Source organism: Tinamus guttatus, unplaced genomic scaffold, assembly GCF_059628265.1.
Source record: "Tinamus guttatus ecotype Peru unplaced genomic scaffold, ASM5962826v1 Tinamus_guttatus_pri_ptg000307l, whole genome shotgun sequence".
NCBI classification, from domain to species: Eukaryota; Metazoa; Chordata; class Aves; order Tinamiformes; family Tinamidae; genus Tinamus; species Tinamus guttatus.
This window is the reverse complement of record NW_028288841.1, coordinates 5,729,842-5,750,072: the sequence shown is the minus strand read 5'-3', so window position 1 is coordinate 5,750,072 and position 20,231 is coordinate 5,729,842. Positions and strand designations below refer to the sequence as shown.

General features: G+C 37.9%; 1 protein-coding gene across 1 annotated transcript in view; it reads left to right on the top strand.

The window, feature by feature from the left end:
- Positions 1–19,574, top strand: part of TAFA4 (TAFA chemokine like family member 4) — a 49,429-nt gene extending 29,855 nt beyond the window's left edge. Inside the window, 5 exon segments of the mRNA XM_088528322.1 lie at positions 5,153–5,308; positions 13,457–13,540; positions 18,353–18,411; positions 18,414–18,563; positions 19,551–19,574. Of these exon segments, the coding sequence (XP_088384448.1) occupies positions 5,153–5,308; positions 13,457–13,540; positions 18,353–18,411; positions 18,414–18,563; positions 19,551–19,574 (473 nt within the window).
- Positions 19,575–20,231: the final 657 nt, after the last annotated feature.

Here is a 20,231-nt window from a genome sequence, read left to right as displayed (position 1 = left end):
TGAGTGGGGTTCTGCCTGTATCGTATTCCTGACTTCCATAATCTGTGAAATGCTAATGCCTTCACAGGAACAAGGTGTGTAATGTTGGTTGGGAACCTCCATGTTACATGAGCATCAAAATCAATTCTTTAACTTGGGATATCATTATATCTTTGCTTGCTTGCTTTATTTTAGATGCGAGTTTTAGTAATCGCAGTGCTGCCATGTATTTGAGAAATGCCAGGTAAATGGTAACAAACTGGATTTCGCCTCCCTCATCTTTTTTTTTTTTTTTTTTTTTTTTCCTTCCCACTATGTCTTACTTTGCCAAATGTTGTGGGCAGATGCTTTTGGGAAGATCCTTCTTATCTGTGTATCCAGAGAGCAGCCAACTGGGTCTTCTTGGCAGTTCTGGTCTGTCTCTGAACAGTTCCTTACTGCCAAGAAATAAAGTGTGAGTTCACTGCAAGTGAAACTGAACTGAATTGTACCTTCAGAGACAATTTATGAGGAAGTGTATGTATCAATATTGTGTGTTCTTGAGAAAAGAGAGAATCTAAGTCAGGATCTTGAAGTGAATATGAAATTTATTATTTAACAAAATGGATAATGGAATGGTAGTTTTTGCTGAATTTTTTCAGCTTAGAAGATTGTGTGTTGACTTTAATCTGCAAGTGACTTTCAGCTCTTTCTGCAGAGAGCAACTGTTACCCCACAAAGGAATCCACAGCTCGTAAACTAAAGATTTTTCATTTTGTAAAAATATTTGATAGCAAAACGTGAAAAACAGCATTTCCTATTTTCTTTAATATATGTGTTTCTAGGAATATTTGCCTCTTCGCATGTGCTTCTGTGTGCTCATGTATGTGCAAGCAAAAGATAGTATGAGGTGAAGGCCGAATAGATGCTAAACTGACACCAATCTTTTTGGAGTGTTTTCTTCTTCCAAGCAGCATCTCTGCTGACTTCTGAGCTCGTTTGCTTCTCATACTGTTGTGTGTGATACTAGCCTCCAGAGCCGTTCATCTCCTTATTGGCAGACATGCTCTTACACTTTAGATAAATGATGCAGTTGATTTTGTGCAGACCAAGCTTGCTGGCTTTGAGGTTCCCTGAAGAATGTCCTGGGCAGGGTCCTGTTGTTCCATTGTTTAGATACTCTGTTCTCAGCAGTGCTAGTTGCTTTCTTCATCAAAGAGAGCAGCTTATGAAAGATATTAAAAACTCCCTTTACTTGTGTCTTTTCCATATGTTTCTTATCTAAGAAATTAGAAAAAGGGGAAGATTGCCAGGATTAAGGTTTTCTCATAAAGGCATGCTGCCTGTATGTATATTGCTTTGAGAGACCACTCCTTGGGAGCTATTTGAACTAGTTAGCAAGATGAAATGGATGTGGGTGGAACTGCCTTGCAAGCTTCTGAAAGCCTCCTTCAATATTTTTCTTGTATTTTTGAAGTACATCACTGTGATCTGTCATTTTTTTAACAATAATTGTGTTTCTCTTTATTTGAGGTTTTCAAAAGAATTTTACAAGTTGCATATCTGCAAGTAAAAACAGTCTTGTCTAATATTTTTCTTGAAAATTGTTGAAAAAAAATACTGAGAATAAACAGTTCAGTGGGGAGCCAACTCCACTCACTTATGATGACTTGTAAGGTGAAAGCCTGATCATTTCTAGCTTATTCAAAACTGATGGCTGCCTTCTCTGAGAATCAAACTGTAAAGGCTGCCTAGAAGCTCTACTTACTCCACGTTATTTTGGGCTGGAAAACAAAGAAATGGTCACAGAGTCTTCCTGTGACAAGTCTCTGGACTTGAGCACCTGAGAGTTCTTATTACTCATATCTGTCCTGCTAGAAGGTAGCAAAATTCATAGCAGGAAGTGGCCTGGGGATTGCTGCTATTAGTAGCCCCTCTCCTGTTACGTCTTATGTCTTGTACAGAGACCTAGACGGAAAAACTGCCTTTAGTTGACTGCAGTAGCACGGGTATTTTTAAGGAAGCTAAGCTGTAAATAAACTGGGATATTGAGAGCAGAACTTGTGCTGCGCTTGTGAACAGAAGTAACCCACAGCCCCGCATTTTCTCTCCTCTCCTGCATCTGGCCAGATGTCCCCTAATAGGCATGCAGAGGCTGTACCATGACAAGAACCTCTCCCTGGTACTGTTGCTGACAAAAATGTGTCTCTCCTTGGAGAGTTTTCTTATTTAAATGGGAAGATGTTACTGAATTTCAACTGTAAATGTTGTCAGCCTGTAGGCTGCAGGTCTGAATAGGTTTACAGGTGAAGAGGTATGAATTTATGGGCTTTTTATAAGTGAACCCACAGGGGCTTTGCTCTCCAGAGCCTGCTTTCTAACTATCTCTTGCTGCAACTCTCCCTGAAATGGCCTTCCTGATGTGTCTGGCATGGAATTCACTCACTGTGCGTTTCATACTTTAAAATACTTTGGTCCCTGCTCTTCTAATGCTCAGACTTCCTTGAAGTCCATTGTTTCTAAAATATTTTAAGGCTGATCATGAGTTTTTCTGTCTTTATGTTCTCAGCTGTACTTTAAGTATACTTTAAATCTGAGATGAAGGTTTGTTATCTAGTGCAGGGTGGAAATTATAACGTGCAAGAGGGTATTCTTATGTTCCTATATGATCAGTAGATCTAGGAGGGAATAATCTATCTTGCTGGTTAAATTTTTAAGAGATTCTATGGGTTTTGTTAACTTTGAAAGCCACTCTTCAAATTGTGGCTGCAAGACTCGTTCTTTGGACGGATGAATGCTGAGAAATCGGTACAGGGAACTAGCACGTTAACACTTAGCATTTGTTCAGCAGTTGTTCGCAGTCATACCTGAATACTGTGAGCAAATGTATATGTTCAACAGAATGAGTGTAAAGACGTGCATGAATAAGCAGTAGAAATACAGATGTGAATGTGTGGGAGGAGACAAACTATTATAAGGGCAATCCAATTAATGCAAAGGATGCATGCAGATGTCTTTGGCTTTTTAGTACCTTTCACAGTGTTATTCTGGTGTTTGTGAGATTAGCACAGTGGGGACAAATGAGAAGAGCCCTCTTCCACGGCAGCAGTGTCTCAGAATAGGGTTAGCACTCCAAAGCTTGCAGCAGGCAGAGAGGGGACACCTGCTTTTGCCTCCTTGGGAAGCACAAATGAGCATACAGGACCATAAAGGCACTAAAGGAAAAGACACATCCGAGATGTAACTTAAACATCCATGTACTTGTTGATTCCTGGCACTTTAGGGGAGCAGTAGCACTACTTTAAAATTCAAACAGGTCGATTGAAAGCAGGCCATGTGCTTTTCAGGCTCATGGCCAAAGTGTGCTTGATTTATATTGGTACGGACTTGCAGGACTCTTTACCTAAAGGTAGCAGGATTTGGGCTTGATAATAGACATTTTTCAGCTATGTATTGATTGCTTGATCTTGACATAGTCCATCCTTATGATGTACAAACCCAACAGGATTTATACTTCCCAACAAAGCATCTTCCAATCTTATGTTGCCATCTAATGTCTTGTGAATTATGACTTTTATTAAAATAAGACCTGACTGTTTGGTCTCATATATGGTACATAGCTAACTGTGTGGTTTGATCTTATGGTGCTCCAAATATTTGCCTTTTCTTCACTTCATTATAAAATATTTCCCTCAAGAGACAATCTAGAATGTCACCTTGCTCTAGTGAAGTTAATAGGATCCTTGTTGTTGACTGAGTGGAGTGCAGGATCACCACTATAAGCACTTTATGGAAACATACAGATTTTTCCATTTATTTCAAGGGGTCTTGGCTTAGACCTTTTGATCCATAATCAAAAAAACAAATACTCTCTTTAACTAAAAACATAATTTAAAAAATATTTTCTTTCAGAATCTCAGTCCATCTATTTATTATCTTCAAAATTGTCATGCAGAGGTGTTTCCTAAAACAATACTTTGGAATAAAATGGCATGGTCAATTTTTTCTTTATTTGTGTATCTATTCTTCATGTTGACTTACAAAAAAAGCTGCTGTCCTACAAGTTGGTTTCTGTTTTTACTTTTTTTATGTTATTATGATATAGGTAATAGATTCTTACATGAAAATTCAAGGTAACAATAAACTTAATACAACTGTGTAAGATACTTTTATGCTGTCTTCAACATTTTTCCAACTTTCTGTAAAATACATTATGCGTTTTCCTGTTGCAGCATATTTTGCTTAAAAGTACAATGTAGCCTTTTTACTCAGGGAAAAAAACGTACCTCTGAATATATAATTTCTCTTTACATTTTGAGTGCACACATGGAAGACTAAATATGCTTTCCAAGATTGTATATGCACAGCTTTCTGTCCATTGAGGAGGTTGTGCATACAAACCTGGCAGCAAAAGTCAGGCAGCTCTCCAAACACATGCAACGAAGGAATGTTGCCAAGTCAACCCTTAAAAAATCATATCTATGATAATGCTGTCTGTTTTTTTGGAAAACTTACTTAGAAGCCTAAATTGCCTTGAGGTTGAGAATTCCCACTTAGTAAATTGGAAAAATTCCTGCTCTAAAAGTGCAGTAATCTCCATGGCTTCAGTAAGATAGTCCTCTATAAGTGTGCAAGGCTGGCCGTTTTGTGTCAGACCAAGGTGTTCTGTATGTCTCTTTATCTCTTTTAGTCAGTAACAGGTAATTGGACAAATATGGAGCATGTAGGGAAAGCAGAACAATCCGAGTTTGTGTCACTTGCTTTGCTCTATGTAACTGTTATGTTAGAAGGTTAGAAATTTCATCCTATTCATTGTGTATGAAGAGAAAGAACTTGAAAATAAACCTAATACAAGGCAAGTTAAAGGAAGGAGGAGTGTGGTCTGATTTTGCAAGTCTTTTTGTCCAGTTCTTCAAGCTGACTACAGTCTCCTTTTGTCCTATGGCTTCTTAACGCCTGGGGAAGGTAAGTGGAAAAATTAATTTGTTATGATGAATTAAACTTTTGTAAGAAAGAATAGGATAATTTCAGGGAGTAAGCCAGGTCCTACCAGATGCTTTGCCTGTTCATCTTCCTAGGATTTAATGGATGTGCAAGAAAGTCAATGTCTTGTAGATTTGAGCCAACTGGCCTTTTCGTCATGCACTGATGTTATCTTGTTTTGCTCTCCAAAACTTATCCCTGTGATTTTTAGGCCAGCACCAAGTCAAGCAAGGGACATGTGAAGTTGTGGCAGTGCATCGTTGCTGCAATAAGAACCGGATTGAAGAACGGTCACAAACAGTGAAGTGCTCCTGCTTCCCGGGGCAGGTGGCTGGGACAACGAGGGCTCAGCCCTCTTGTGTGGAAGGTAAGCAGCCTTCTGCTCAGACACGGTTCATTAAGATTGTTCGAGAAGTTTAGTCTCCTTGATTGTTTGACTTCCCACTGCCTCAAAAGCATAATCCTTCCTTTTGTTAATTTTGGAAACATCTCTGTGCATTGAAGATAATGAGTATGTGCATAAATCTGGGTGTAATTAATCCTCTTAATATATGTACTCGTCCATTTCATGTCTGTGCCAATAAAACTTCTTAATTTTTCCACACAATAATTCTCCTTTAAAACTAGCCTGAAAATGGCATAAGCCAAGAAATTCAAGCTAATGATATTAACTCTTCCTGTTGCCTTGACTTAGTAGCTTGGTTAAAAAGTTACCAGATAATAAAGGCAGTCCAAACAATGGGCATGCTGAGACATGTGGTTTTAAGATTTGTTCTCAGGATGGATATTTAACCTTTTTCTTTTTTTGTGCATAATGCACTCTCACATTGGGCTTGAGTGTGTTAATACCAATCCTTGTCTATTCAGTTGTGTATGTTGTAACTCCAAATGCACTCGAGTTTGGAGAATAGGGCAGAGGTAGCCTGCTGTTGGTGTAGGACACAGTGCCCCACCTAAGACACCCATCTGATTACGGAAAAATGTGATATAGTTGGAGCCCTAGCCCATCACCTTCCTGGGAGATACTGAAATTCTCATGGATCTCTAAATTGCCATTCTTAGAGTTTTTGTAGTAAAACTCTCGTGAAGTTAAATGGAGTATATACACTGAAGCTAAAATCTTACCTAGATTCTAATGTTGACCAGACATTCCAAGGATTTATAAAACTTCCTTCCTGGAGGTTCACTGTGTACCTCAGCTCCACACTTCTCCTCTCCAGTTTAACAGCATTTCCAAAACTGTGGGTCGCTCTTCTTCGTTTTTCCACCAACAAAACCTTTTCCCTGGAACTGCTATCATCTCGTAAATAGAGTTAACACTCAGATTTTTTTTATCTTAGAAAATTTCTTGTAAAGTCTTCTTTCACCTACTTGTAAGTAAGCATTATAAAGTTATTAACATAGAAGAATCTGAAAAATTTACATTTAAATTGAAGCAAAGCAGAAAAATAGAGTAGCTCACTTTTAATTAATATTGGCACAGAAGTTACTAGTTCCTCCATTTTGTTAATTGATAAGTAAGATATTTCATTGCTTTTCACACAAGGTTGTGACCTTCACAAGAACAGAAGTTTCAAAATCCGATTTTTAGTCTAACTTTCAGAGGTAGTTTGTTCTAGACATAAATCTCTAAATACATGCGAAGTGTCTGAAATGTTTTTTTTTTTGTTGGAGAATATTTTATTTAAGATTGTTTCCTAGATGTTTAAACTTTTCACACCTTGCGGTTCGGGAACAATCAACTTTAACTGTGCAATTTGTTAAGCAGTTTCCTTGTCAGATCAAAAGCATCTTCTGTATTTTTAAGAGACATGTCAAGCAACAGTAATACTTTTACATATGATAGATAATAAAAGTCAGGTGTTCTTTTAAGCTTGCTTAAGCATTGCAAAGGTGACACTGTCATTCCATGATGGAATCATATAAATCCATGATGCTACACAAGCCTAATTCATTTTGTCAATGCAAATAGTTGCTGAAAGAATGTAATATCTGTTTTTCCTTCTAGTATGGTTAAAATTGAACACAACTGCATATTGCAAATGAAAGATTTTGGTCTCTAAAGGAGAAGTCTTTTATCCCTTTCCCCCTGTAGGATGATGCTTTAACAGGCTTTGCTTATTTTTGCAAGCACCTGGGACTTTCCTTGGTATCTCTGTCTTTCCTCAGCTTCAGGATTACATGTTTTTTCTCCCACTCTATGCATCTTTTTCAGTAGGCCCCTCCACTGCAGAAACCAGAAAGTTTGTTAAAAAATGTGTTAAATTGCTTATTTCAGTCTGATTTAGACATTTCATTTTTATTTTCTAACAGCTTTTTACTCAGTTTGGGCCTATTTATATTTGCCCGTGTTTTGCCCATTTGTAACCGGAAATTAATGGGAAGGACTTGCCAAAAGTACAGAATTACTGTAACCAAAAGGTTAATTTCATGTAAACTTCATTTACGTGAGGTCAATACATTCTCTGTGCTATTGATCATGCGTGTCATGCACACGGTAGGACCTGTAATTCCTACCTCAGACTGTTTCTGTGTCATAAAAGTGTGTTAAGACAAGAGCAGCAAACCAAGCAGCACTCATTAAGCACATGTCTGGTAACTGCCACCCACCTCTTCTGCCAGGTTCCTCAGTTCTTGGTCACATCCACAGAGCTGCTTTTACCTCTTGCTTTAAATGGTGCTTTCTCACATGTGGGAGGGTATCACACAGCACTGCCCAAGCAGGTTTGGGGTGTAACTTGCTGGGGAAAGGGGAATGCTGCACTGGAGAGATTATTGACACAGTGAAGATTTGTAGTTGAAAATCTTGCCTAGAAGTAACCTAGTGCTTAATGGCTTTATAGCAGACAGGATTCTATAGGCATGATCTGTTTGCATGGTGTCCACTCACAAGGAAAATAACTCTGTGGGGGATGCAAATAGCAAATCAGTCTTCCCTGTGGCTACATTGCCTGTGAACTTTTCAGAATTTCCATATTTCTGGTGTTTTGAAGTGCAACGAAGAGGCCACCAAAGCAGAGCAATGGGATAATGTTTTGAGTTTTATGCCAAGTGGCAGCCTTTAAAACACTTCTGAATGTGATTAAGTTTTCCCTTCTTGACCAAAAAGTGGCTATATAATTATAAAATTACAATTACTTTTGTTGAGATCTGCATGATGATTTTACAGAAGTAAATGCTCCTTTCTAAATGAAGGCATTTGACAGGCCAGGAAGCCATGAGCTGATTTTAACTTTCCTGTAGGCACATTGATGGCCCTGGAGTCTAGATACTCTGTGAGAAACTAAGTCAAGTGTGAGAAATAGGTTCTCCCAGGATGCATGAGGCACCAAAGATTTGGGATTTTGGCAAATCTAGATACTTGCCATTCTGTTGCAGACTGGAACTTACTCTTGGAGCCTTTGACTCCAATAATCTTTGGCTCCAGTAAACTTTTTTGGATTTTTCTCCAGCACATTTTAACTGAAGAAAAAAGCTTTCCTCATTTGAAATTTATTTTTGTTCCTGGTTTTGGTAATTTGCAAGTTTTTTCTCATTACCGTGATAAGGAGGGAACTGAGTGTTTTTGTTTGGTACATGGCAGATGTCCAGTTAAGTTGCAATCAAAGGTTCAAAGTGCTGCAGAAACAAATGTTAAAACTAGTTAAATCTTGAAAATGTCTCAAGTGAAAAAGTGCCTTGTATACCAGGAATCAGTCCTTGTCCATGTTATATAATAATACTTACTGTGTTGTAGGGCTTAACTAACATTTATAGGGTGCTTTGTATTTCTACAGTGTCTTTCATCCTGGGAACTTTAATTACTGGTAGTAGCAGAAGTCAAAAGAGTTCATTTAAAAAGAAGGAAGGGAAGCTGAAAATCTGTTTCCTACAGGCAGGGTTCTTCAGAGCATTTTCACCCAAGCATGGGATAATCACTCGTCATAGTCTGGACGATGGTACAGGGCAATAAGTTTCTGGGTCAAGGTAATTTTTTTATCCTTTGCCCATGACAACACACATCAATTTCTGCTCACTCAGATAATTGCATTTTGTATGCAGACAACAAGAAATTGTGATTTTTGTATTTCAGATGAGTTCTAAAAGCTATTGACAAATATTGGCAAACCAAAAAAAACAAGGTATTTCTCTGTTCATATGCACCTCTCATTTTTTCTGTTTTTTTTTGAGACTCCAGACGAAGGCCAACGTGATGTTTTGTGGAATGTTGCTGTAGATAAGTTGAGTCGCTAAGCTCAGAAAAAAAGCAGAGCCTGTGAAAAGGAGTATTTAAATATGCAGAGAAGACATAGTAACAGCCTGTAAAACCTGCCTTCAGTACTACTCAACTGCAGCTATAGAAAATTTTGCTTAGCAAAGGTCAACTCAATCTTTTGTCAGCATTGAACAAACATTTACATTTAAAGTAATCATTATGAGATTATATATTTTTTTCCCCATTTTGTTTATGGGAACAAACATCCTTGCGTAAGTAGCTCCAGCCTGGCTAACAGCTATTGCCAAGAAGATAAAGCATTAGTGAGTTTTGTCTGTAGTGGAGCTATCCTAGCTAAGTGCATTAAATGCATCTCTGAGTAAATTATCACTAGCCAAATCATCTTCCACCCAGGCATTTCTATCAGTTTTAGAATATTTACAGAGGAAGCATTCAGATAGGGAATAAATGTTAAGATCTTTTTATAGGGCCAAAGAAATGTAATGAAGTAAAAGGATAATTTTGGCTGAAAGCCCATCTGGGTTCCAGTTTGAAGTGAAGAGAGAATATGGAAACAGGAAAACAAAAAATCAGTACATAAAAAACACATAAAAGGAGCAATAGAAGAAAAGATTTCCCTCCCACTGTTTTTAAATGTATTTTAGAATACTTGAGAATTCAAAAAGATGCTATTGTTGTGTTGCTATTCAAAGAAGAAAAGGAAATCTACAATAGAATGGTGTACTGAAAATTTACACAGTTTAATCTAAAAATAAAGTTTAATCTAGAGTATAGAAAAGAAATCTGTTTGTCCAGACTCAAGGTAATGTGAATTATTTTGTTAAAGTAAATATGAAACACAAAGAAACCCACACAGGCACATACACAGAAGTATGGGCCCATAATGCATGAGATATGGAAAGCATTAATGCTGAGGCAGAAAGGTGCCATGGAGCAATGTCACTGTTCTGCTTTTGGTAACAAGTAAGATGGTAGGATACTTCCTGCTTTATTGTTAGCTGAAGAACATGATAATCAACTTCTACAGGGATTTCTTTTTCTTTAATTTTCAGTCTGTTATAGTCACATGGCATAGTCCTGTTTGAAATTACAGCTGTCTTTATTAGCATAGAGTTTTGTGATTAAAAACACTGAAAAAATTCAATCAACTCTGCTTATCAGACAGAAACTTGAGAAGTTATTTGATTGCAGCATGTTTGGTGTCTTCACAGGGAAAAAATGATGATTACTAACAGGTACAGTCATGTATAAGAAAGAACAACAGAGTAAGTTGGAAGAAGAAGAAAACTAGAGATGTGTGTTCATGCTTAGGCCGTTTAACTATTGGCGAAAAAATTTCTTTCTTCACTTGTTCCACACTGGCTTGGAAGACACTGTAGCCAAACAAAACTTGGAGACACAACACAGTGAATCACATGAGGCAAGATGAGATGATGTATTGACATCTTTCAGCATTAATCTCTGTGAATCTACTGTTTCCATGAAGTCACATTTCCAAGGGAGTGATATCAACAGCAGATTTATTTCTGGCAGGGTAAGCCCCAGCCAATGAGCTGGCAGACGTCAGACCAAAGCAGTCTCCTTTTCCTTCATGAAGCTGGTTGTGTATGAGTGACATAGCTGGTCTCATTCCTTATAAAAGTTATCCGTTGCAACCTCTCCAAGAGTGCCTTGATCTGATAAGAAAAGGAAACCTTTTATATCCTTCAAGGATCAAATCGTTATAGTGACAGTTAAAGAACACTTGTTATGATGATGAACCTAAGGATCTGACTGAGAATTTTACTGGACCGACATGCAGGATGTGTTTGACACAGAGCTGCAGCTGGTTAGGACATATAGATCAACAAAATGGATGTTATGGCTACAAAGAAATTGAACATTAAATGGATGTAAGAATTAGTGTTTTGCTACAGCAAAGAATAGGGGATTTGTTGAAAGCAAATAGAATGAGATCTCTAGTAAGTATTTCAAAGTGTTGTTACTAATCTGAAGAGAGGTATCTTCACAGCATAGAAATCAGTCAGAGAAAGAGTAGGAGTCAGCTTTGCTGAACGTGTCTCAACAAGAGAGAAATAGAAGGTGAAAATGCAGTGTATTGAAGAGCTTGAGGATCTTGAGTTGTAGATTGACTCCACAATGTTTTCTGTGAACATCTATGCTTGTTTATAGGTACGATGGTATTCTTGGAGGTGATCTGGCACTATCTGATGTACTGTATTTCCGTGTGGTCTACTCAGGTTAGGGAGAGAGGTAAACGGGCATATTTGATCAATAGTGCTGTGCGAACCCAGTCCTGTCTTGCACTTTTGGCTAGTCAACAAACAGCTTTTAAATAAGATATTAGAAGCAGGCTGATGCAGATTATACAGGCAAATAAAAACTGCCATATTCTGTGCATTTTCTGTGGTCTCAGAACTTACCAAACTCTAACAAGTAATCAACATGAAAAATGCTATAAGGACATATGGAGCTATCATGTCAGTAACTGAGGCACACGTGATTCTGGGCACCTGCAGGAGACACCTAAGTGAGAAGTGGTTTTCAAGATCTGAAAACAATCCTATGATTTCAAGGTAAAAGTAAATACATGGAAACAGATTCACATAGCACAGTGCAGGTTAAGACTAACCATGTTGCCATGTCCATATGCAGAGCAGAATTGTGTAAGGCAGCAGCCAGGCCTCCCAAGAGGACTTGCTGGCTTTGGAACTGAGCTCTAAAGACATAGCTAGTTTGGCTACCAGGTTCTCCTATTTGGGCAGAGACCTCTGTATATGCTGTCACTCTTCTTGGAACTAGACTTGTATACTTGGCCATATTTGAAATAAATGTGACATAGAAAATGCTACAAAATTTTTAAAGTAGCAAAGATAACAAAACAAACAATTGACCTCTGTGTTTCAAATAGAAGTAATCTCTCATGTCCTAGAAAGCACAGTCAAATTTTATCCACCTTGTCGATCAACAATCAATCAGCATGGATGCTGATGATCATAGGCTCAAATGACTGGTGACAGGAATTGTGCATTCATTTTATAGTCTTGAGATTGAAAGACTAGCTTATAAAATAGTGTCTGAAGTCAAACTGGTGTTCCAGAAATATATCTTTCATAGTCAAAAGATGCCTCCTCTTCTGTACTAGAATGAAAGCACAAAAGTAATTGAATGAATATTTCATCAATATCCTGTGTCAGCTTGCATGCTTGCTTGTCACCCTAATTTAAAGGTTGCAGAGGTGTGTCTCTACCTTGAAATTAATAATAATAATAAAAAAGGTTATACAGGAAGTATACAGGAAGTTTTTTTCATCTCTTTTGAACATAGTATCTTTTAAAGCATGCAATTCAATATTTTGTGTGCGTAGCAGAATAACACAGACTAACTAAATCAACATTTTCATACATTTTTTATTTTGAAATTCAATTTAGGTTATGTAAGATTGTGAACTGATATATTTCATTATCATTTTCTGTGTTTTGATAAATCCCATGCACAGCGCAGAACTGAGAAATACATGCAAGGGTTTGCAGTAGTTTTTGGGGGAATGTGTCTGTTGTTATCAACAGTATTAAAAAGTCATGACTGCATTTCTAAAAATAACAAATGTGGTCTTATTAAGGGAAGTTGGCTTAAGAGTAGAAAATTAATGAATTGGCACAATGAAAATATACCATTCTAGTCTTCCAAAATATATTGCAGAATGTGCAATGTTACTGCAAATAGACTTTTAGTTAATAATCCATCTCCTTTTCAGTGGTCCCACTTCTTTTTTGTGTGCTATTCTCTGACAGACCTCACATGCTCATGTGTCTGTGCAATTCTATTTTCTTACCCAGTGAAGAGAGAAAGTGATGTTCCTCCATCCAGCCTTGCACATGCATATCCAAGTTAAACAACAGACTGTAAATTCATACCACCTTCCAGCAGGTGCTTATGTGAAGCATGGAAATGAAGGAGGCAAGTCACCTCTGTAGTCAGTGGAGACAGAAAGACACTTCCAGAGGTCCACTCGTGTTAGAGTTGAATCACTGCTCTCTCGAGGTGCCTGCCTGTCTCTATCATTTTCCCATGCCATTTGCCCTTCTGTGTGCTGGTCAGGTTTTGAACCACATCTGAAGCTCAAACAAGATCATTATGATCATAAGGTAGTAAGTATCATAATGGTGACTATTGATTTTATCTTTTCTAATAGTTAAACAGTTAAACATGGCACAACAGCCTCCCTTCTAAAATCATCAGCAACAACAGTAATAGAAGATTGTATTCTCTTTCTCTTTTCTATTTCTCTTTCTCCAGCTTCCATCGTCCTACAGAAGTGGTGGTGTCATATGAACCCCTGTTTGGATGGAGAGGACTGTAAAGTGCTACCAGACTATTCAGGTTGGTCTTGCAGCAGTGGAAATAAAGTCAAAACCACAAAGGCAAGTACAGAGATCTGCTGGCAACCCTTGCTTATTGCATTGCATCTGCTGATGTGAGCATCAGCATTGGACTTGTCACTGTTTTGCAAAGCAGTGATTAGTGCAGTGGTTCTCAGGGAGGAAAATGCTGGGCCAGAGCCGCCTCTTTAGTCTCAGCCTGATTAAATCAGCAGGTCATGGAGTCAAGGAGGAGGAACCAAAGGCAGCAGTTTGGGCCTGTCTGTCTTCCAATTCTGTGTTTATACTGGTGTAAGATACACACAATAGTGAGCATCTCTTGGATAGTTCAGCCCTTGATTTATCTTGTGGGGTTTGGATCTTGCACTTCTGGAGTGCAGACCCCTGCTTCCTCAAACTTGGACCTCAAGTTTCTGAGTAGCACCTATCTGGAAAGAAAGGAAGGATAATTCTGTGAGTCCCAGACACTGATCGCCAAGCTTGCTTGCTTCTGCCTCTTTCCAAAGTGATTCAGTGTCAAGAGCTGACCAAATTCAGTTGGCTGGGCTCAGAAAGCCAGTCAAAGCCCACTGCTTCAGTCTTTAGTGAGCACAGAAACCTTCTGCTGTGACTTCTAGGATCCATTTCCTTAATTTGCAAACAGAATGCAAGGATCCAAGATCTTTACCAGAACCACCGGAATTTAGATTTCTGTGCTGGAAAGCCTTTTAGATTTTGAAAGGAGTAGCCTGACTCATCTTGTTCCTGAGAACCTGAACTGATGTCAGGAGGAACTGCAGAACACTGTGCACCATGGGAAATCAGTGGCTCAGATCATGTCTAATTACAGACCATCTTATAGGCAGACAGTTTTTGAAAGAAATTTCCTATCCATTTCTTAATTAACGGTCAGCAGAAAGAAAATATTATGTCCTCTGTCTGCTTCACAATCTAAAATGAGCTCAGTGCATTAAAGTGCATCAAGTCATAGTGAACTGCATGTCTAAATATATCATAAAACAAGAGTTTTCAGCATGCAATAGCAATCAAAGACATATGCTCAACTTTTCCGTGTGTAACCTCTGCTAGCTGGGAATGAATGTTGCTGATTAAGTTACCTTCTGAGTTAATAAGCAAATACTGACACCAAATGTTGTTTAATAATAAGTATTCTAAGGAGTGAAGACTGTTCTAAATCATGTATGAAAGGGAAAATTGCATGATTTGAACAGCTGTGTTTTGTTGGTGCTCTTCAGCTAGCCACACCAATATTACATGGTGATAGGCTCAGTAGCAACCCAACCAAACAAGCCAGAGTCTGAAAAGCCCTATTTCCTGTTCCAGTGATACAAATCACTGCATTATGTTATCAAATGCTAGAGATGTAGTCCGTAGAGTGCCTCAGCTGTACTTCTTGTGCCTGCAGCTGAAAGTTGACCTGCACAGAATATACGACTCTAAAATCAGTGTGAGTGACTGGCAGTCAGTTATTGCAAAGCACAGATTGCCCTCAGCCTTTGAAAATTTTCTGCAGGCAATGACTTCACCTTCTTATATATAGGTAAGATAAAGTGGTAATGACAAACACATGGGTGAGACAGGTGAAGTAGGAGTTCTATGTAAAGATTAAGACACTTTCATTTATGGACATACCAGAAAAGAGCAGTGCTTTGTAGAAACAGGTCTTTATTGGGAAAGAATATGCAGGTCTTAAACATTCCTGATAATAGTCACTAGAGGGATGAAGGGTAGAGCAAAGAACTTTATGTTGGCATTGACAACTGAAGGCCCGAGGTGTCAAGTCCTCAGCTATAGAGCTGTCTTTTCCTTCCTAAGATCAGTTAGTTGCCTTTAGCTCACTGAGGTCAATTGACCAGATGAGTCATTGCTATTGTCCACAAGTCCTGCTCATAAAGAAGTGCAAAGAAGCAGCCTGAGTCAGTGGGAGTTTACTAATAGAAGGGCAATTTTGACATGGGTCATTTATTTTATTACCCATGACATAAAATACAACCACTAAAATACAGAATATGATAATATGTTCTTATGAGTTTCGGGATGTCTTTATAAGCGTGATACAAATCATCCTACCTTCAATTATATCTGTGCACATTCTTCAAGTCCAGTGAGTTTGCGTGGGCCTAAGAGAGGGCAAAGTTTAGCAATATGAGTGCAAATGTTACTATACGTTAAAGCCTTCCTCTGCATTTCTGAACCCGGAGAAATGCATTTTGCACTGATTAGGAGATTGCCTTGAGGAGCATTTAATTGGCAGGATCAGAAAAACGATGAGCACTCATGCTTGGATATGAGGCATTTTATATATTACACGTAAAAGAACTCTTTGCTTTTTCTCTTATGTTTTTTTTTTCCTTTCAGTACCCTTTTGTCCTTTTCCATTCAAGCACCTTACAACTGGGCTGTCTTTTCTTGCACATGTGTTTAGCATCAGCATGAGGAGATCCTAATCCTGACTGTCGCCCTGGGGTGCTGCATACAAATGTAAATGACTAAGTGGTTTAACATTGCACTGAAATCACACGAGAAAGTCCTAAACTTTAGCTAGTGATTGACTATATTAGAGAAAGGAATAGGCTAGTAGTAGATTTCTTTAAAGGAAATGTCCCTTTAAAAGTGTTTCAGCCCCTCACTTTTTTCTCAGTCTTTGTTATAAACTCTTCCATTGTTTGTTGTTTGTATTTTAATGTGGATGCTTCTGGCAAGTCACTGCTTTATGTTCTGCTTTTAAGTGATTTGGTTTTGACCCTTTATTTTGGGGCTTTGGCTTTGTCTAAGCATTTACCTTTGTCTAACCCAGGAGAGTTAATGTAGAGGTTGGGATTTAATGTAGCTGTTTTCTCAGTAGTAGTGACATTTCCAAAAGCTGAGGACTTGTCTCATACTATGCCCAGATCTTTGTACTCATGTAGCAGGCTTTTAATGTTGTACCTCTTGAGAATCAGTCTGAAATCATGAGGTTTGTCGTCTTTATTAGTCCAAGTAAAAGGACTTGAATTATCCAAGGTTTTGTGGGTGGCATTCATTATGACCAGTTGCAGGCACTTTTCTTCCCCATCTGAATTGTTTAGAATTCTCCAGAGTCACATAGAGAGAAATGGTTGATCATACAGTGTGACTGTGTTTAAAAAAAAGCATTCCCAAGGAAAGCTGATTTCCCTCTTCTGTAGTTTAAGGAACGCCCTGATGACAAGCTTACATATAGGTATCGTCTTTTTACATGGTAAACGCTGGGTCACAGAATCTGTCTCTGCTTCTGTATTTCTTTTATAGATATTTTACGTCTTATGTTGTGTGTGTTTTTTTCTGTCTATCAAGACACAGAGGTATTGTATAAATGTAGTGAATAATAATAACTCCAGATTCTGGACAGTAGTATGTGGCTTGTACAAGATGGAACAGGAAAGAAAATGGGTTAATTGTACAGCGGTCACATTGTGACAGAGAAAAGTAAAGCATGGTATAGCATATTTTGTGATTAAAAATGAGCAGAAAATGTCTAATTCAGTCAGCAAAATGCGTATTAAACACAAATAGCTTATTATATGAACTGTCCTATCTGATTATGACTAGTAGTCCAACTACTACAGCAGCCTGTCTTTCTCAGTATTAGAGTACTTAAATGAGGAAAAAGACAGTAAAAACCTGGTGGACAATTATAGCAAATATACTCCTCATGAGATTCCTTCGATTCAACAGTTGGCTTAAGCCTAAAACACCAGAGTTCAGATTCATTCCACATTATTTTTTTTCTGTGCTATGTAGCAAAGATGATTTTCTTACTGTTTAAATTTCTAATTAATTTTATAAGGATTATCTAGCCCCTTGGAATTCGTGCTGGTTTGGGCAGTGAGCTTCAGAGGTTGAAAACAGGAAATAGACTGCTATTTAATCACTTCAAGGCTTCTATCTTTTCATTTTGTGAAAATTATTAGAGTAACCTGAAGTATATGAAGCTTGGGGGAGTCCCAAGCATTTCCTTGTATTTAGATGAATTTAGATGAATAGTTAGGGTAACTGAGGCTGACAGTTAAACATGTGAAAAGCTGAAGAGCTCCTCTCTTACACAAGCTACCTCATGAAGAGAAATAAGTATTTTTCAGTACCAAGCCTCTGTTTAACTTCGTAGCATGTCCTGGCACCAGAGAGCACCAGTGACAAAAATTTCCTCCCTGTGAACTGCCTATTCTCATTCGTTTCTGGGACAGGGTACTTGGCATGAGCCCCTCTCACCATAGGGTTTGCACAGCAGCATTTATGTGCATTTGTGTGCTTTAAGACCTGCATACCCCTGAAGCACCTGACTGGGTGTGCATATACTTCTAATGGGAAGAGACCACTGGATTCCCTGGAGGAAGCGATATCCAGCAGTGGCTGATGCTGCAAGAACAATTCATTCACTCTGCTCACTGCTCTGCCTGAGCCCTAGCTTCCTCCCATGAAGTGGGCCCCTGGGAATGGGTAGCAGCTTGCATGAATGATCCTTTGGGATGTAAGCCATACGTTTGTGTTGTGGGCACTGGTGTTGAAAATCTCCTGAGCAAAATAAAGCTGGAGGAGATCACCATGAGATGTTGATGGCAATTCAATAGTAAACTGTCATATCTTTCTCTGCTAATCTCTCTGCTTGGATAACAGCAAAGTCAACGTTTTCCCTATAAATTCTGTTTCTATGTGAGTTATATGGAGCATATAGTTATGGCCAGAGCACGTTTATTCACTATGTGTTCACATGTACAGTTTCTTCATCAAAGCATATTCTATCATTTTTCTTTAATCACTTCTGTGTAAGTAACTCTCTCTCTCTCTTTTTTAGGTAACACGGTAGCAAAAAATAAACCCGTGATTCACTACAGGAATAGTGGCTTGTGCAACCATGTTGCTTGGCTATTACACAGAGACCCTTTTTTGTGACAATGACAGAGACTTATTTATTTGAACTTGAAATATTAGTGAGCAAAAAGGACAACGCTGCTACATCCAGTTGTGGCTGTAGTTCTCAAACTTGGGTTTTGCCATACAGGATGGTACGTGTTTAATTTCAGAACGAAAAACAATGAGATTTGTTTCTTCCTGAAATGCACACTGGATTCCCAATTGGATTCTGACAGCTGACAGCAGTTCTTGAAAACACACACCTGGACTTCTGTGATGCACCAAGAGTAGAACTTTGTGATGCCACGAACTGTAAAATTGCTTTAAATGAGTTTAGATCATTGAAGTAACCCAGGAGGTCATAAAGAGGAAATGGTTATGTTGCTACCACTATGGATTTGTCTGAGGTATTTTCACATACAGTAAAACATAATAATAGAAAGCTGATTCCCACGCTAAGGATGTCGATGGGATAATGTTAGTAAATGATGTCTTAGCGTATTTTCAACTGTCATTTAGTAAATATCAAGATTGTATGAAAGTGAAAGGATGGCACTTATAAATTAGTAACAATATTTGTAAGGCATATTTTGTTTATATCTGTGCAATTATATTTATTTGCTTAGATAGTTCTAGGTATTTTAACTTTTACATTCATAAGTGATGGCAGGGAAGCATGAGGAAGAGACAAAATTTGAAAGTAGACATAGATTTTTCTTGTTCTAAAATAAATCCATTCTCTAGGGGAATAGCAAAGTATATACATATTCCTTGCCTCTTTGAATCTAGATATGGAAAAGAATTTAGCCATTAGCTAGAAATATTCATCCAGATGCCTCAAAAAAAGGAGAGCATGCTTACATTGCATAAAGAAGACTTGCTGGAAGAGGGGGTAATTTGTTTGGATTTTCATAGCTTTGGTTATATCCTAATAGGTAACATACTTAAAATTCATGAGCAAAATTCAAGATAAAAATGAATCTTCACTTTCAATTAGTTCTTGTTTAGAATGATTATAATAATTAAATGTCCAGTTTCTTGACAGTCTGAATTTCCAAGTGGTTACATTTTGTGACACGTAATTGTTCCCTATTATTGTACATGCGTTTCATACTGTTTTTCTTCTTTTCCTGTTACAGTTTTTTTGTGATCAGTCTTCATAGATAGAACAGTAAGTAGAGGTGAAAATGTAGCCAGTCTGTTCCCAGTTACATCATTTTGTGACTTAAGAGGCATTGGAACAAACTAAAATGCAGTGATGCAGATGGATATCATTCAGATGAACTCATGCTAATCTAGTTACTGACTTCATTGTTATGCTTTATGTAAATATGAGGAAAACAATGTGCAACCAATTTTTATGTACCCCAAAATGCCAAAAATACTGAGCGTGTGTTGGACTAATTTGGGTAATTGTGCACAGCTTTCTAGTTTATGGGAAAGATCCCATCAGCAATGTGAGGATATTCAGAATAATAATTGTTAGTTTTTGATTTTCTGGAGTGAGTGGGAGTGTTCATGCAGTTAATTTCATTGAAATGAGTGGTGGGGGAGGTCTGACCCTGTGTTTTGGTTTTGATTTCTCTGGTTATTTCATTTTCAATTATGTATTTGATTGCAGCTGGGATCATAGTGGTCATTGTGTTTGGTGATAAGTAAACAAGAAATTTTCTGGTCTTTGTTTGGGCAGCTAAACAGTTATTCCACCTAGTAGACTCTGCTTGCCCTAATTAGCTCAACATTCCTATTTTTTTTCATTGTTTTAATTTTATGATTAAATTTTAAAATTACCTTAAATAATTCTAACATTTCTGTGCCTA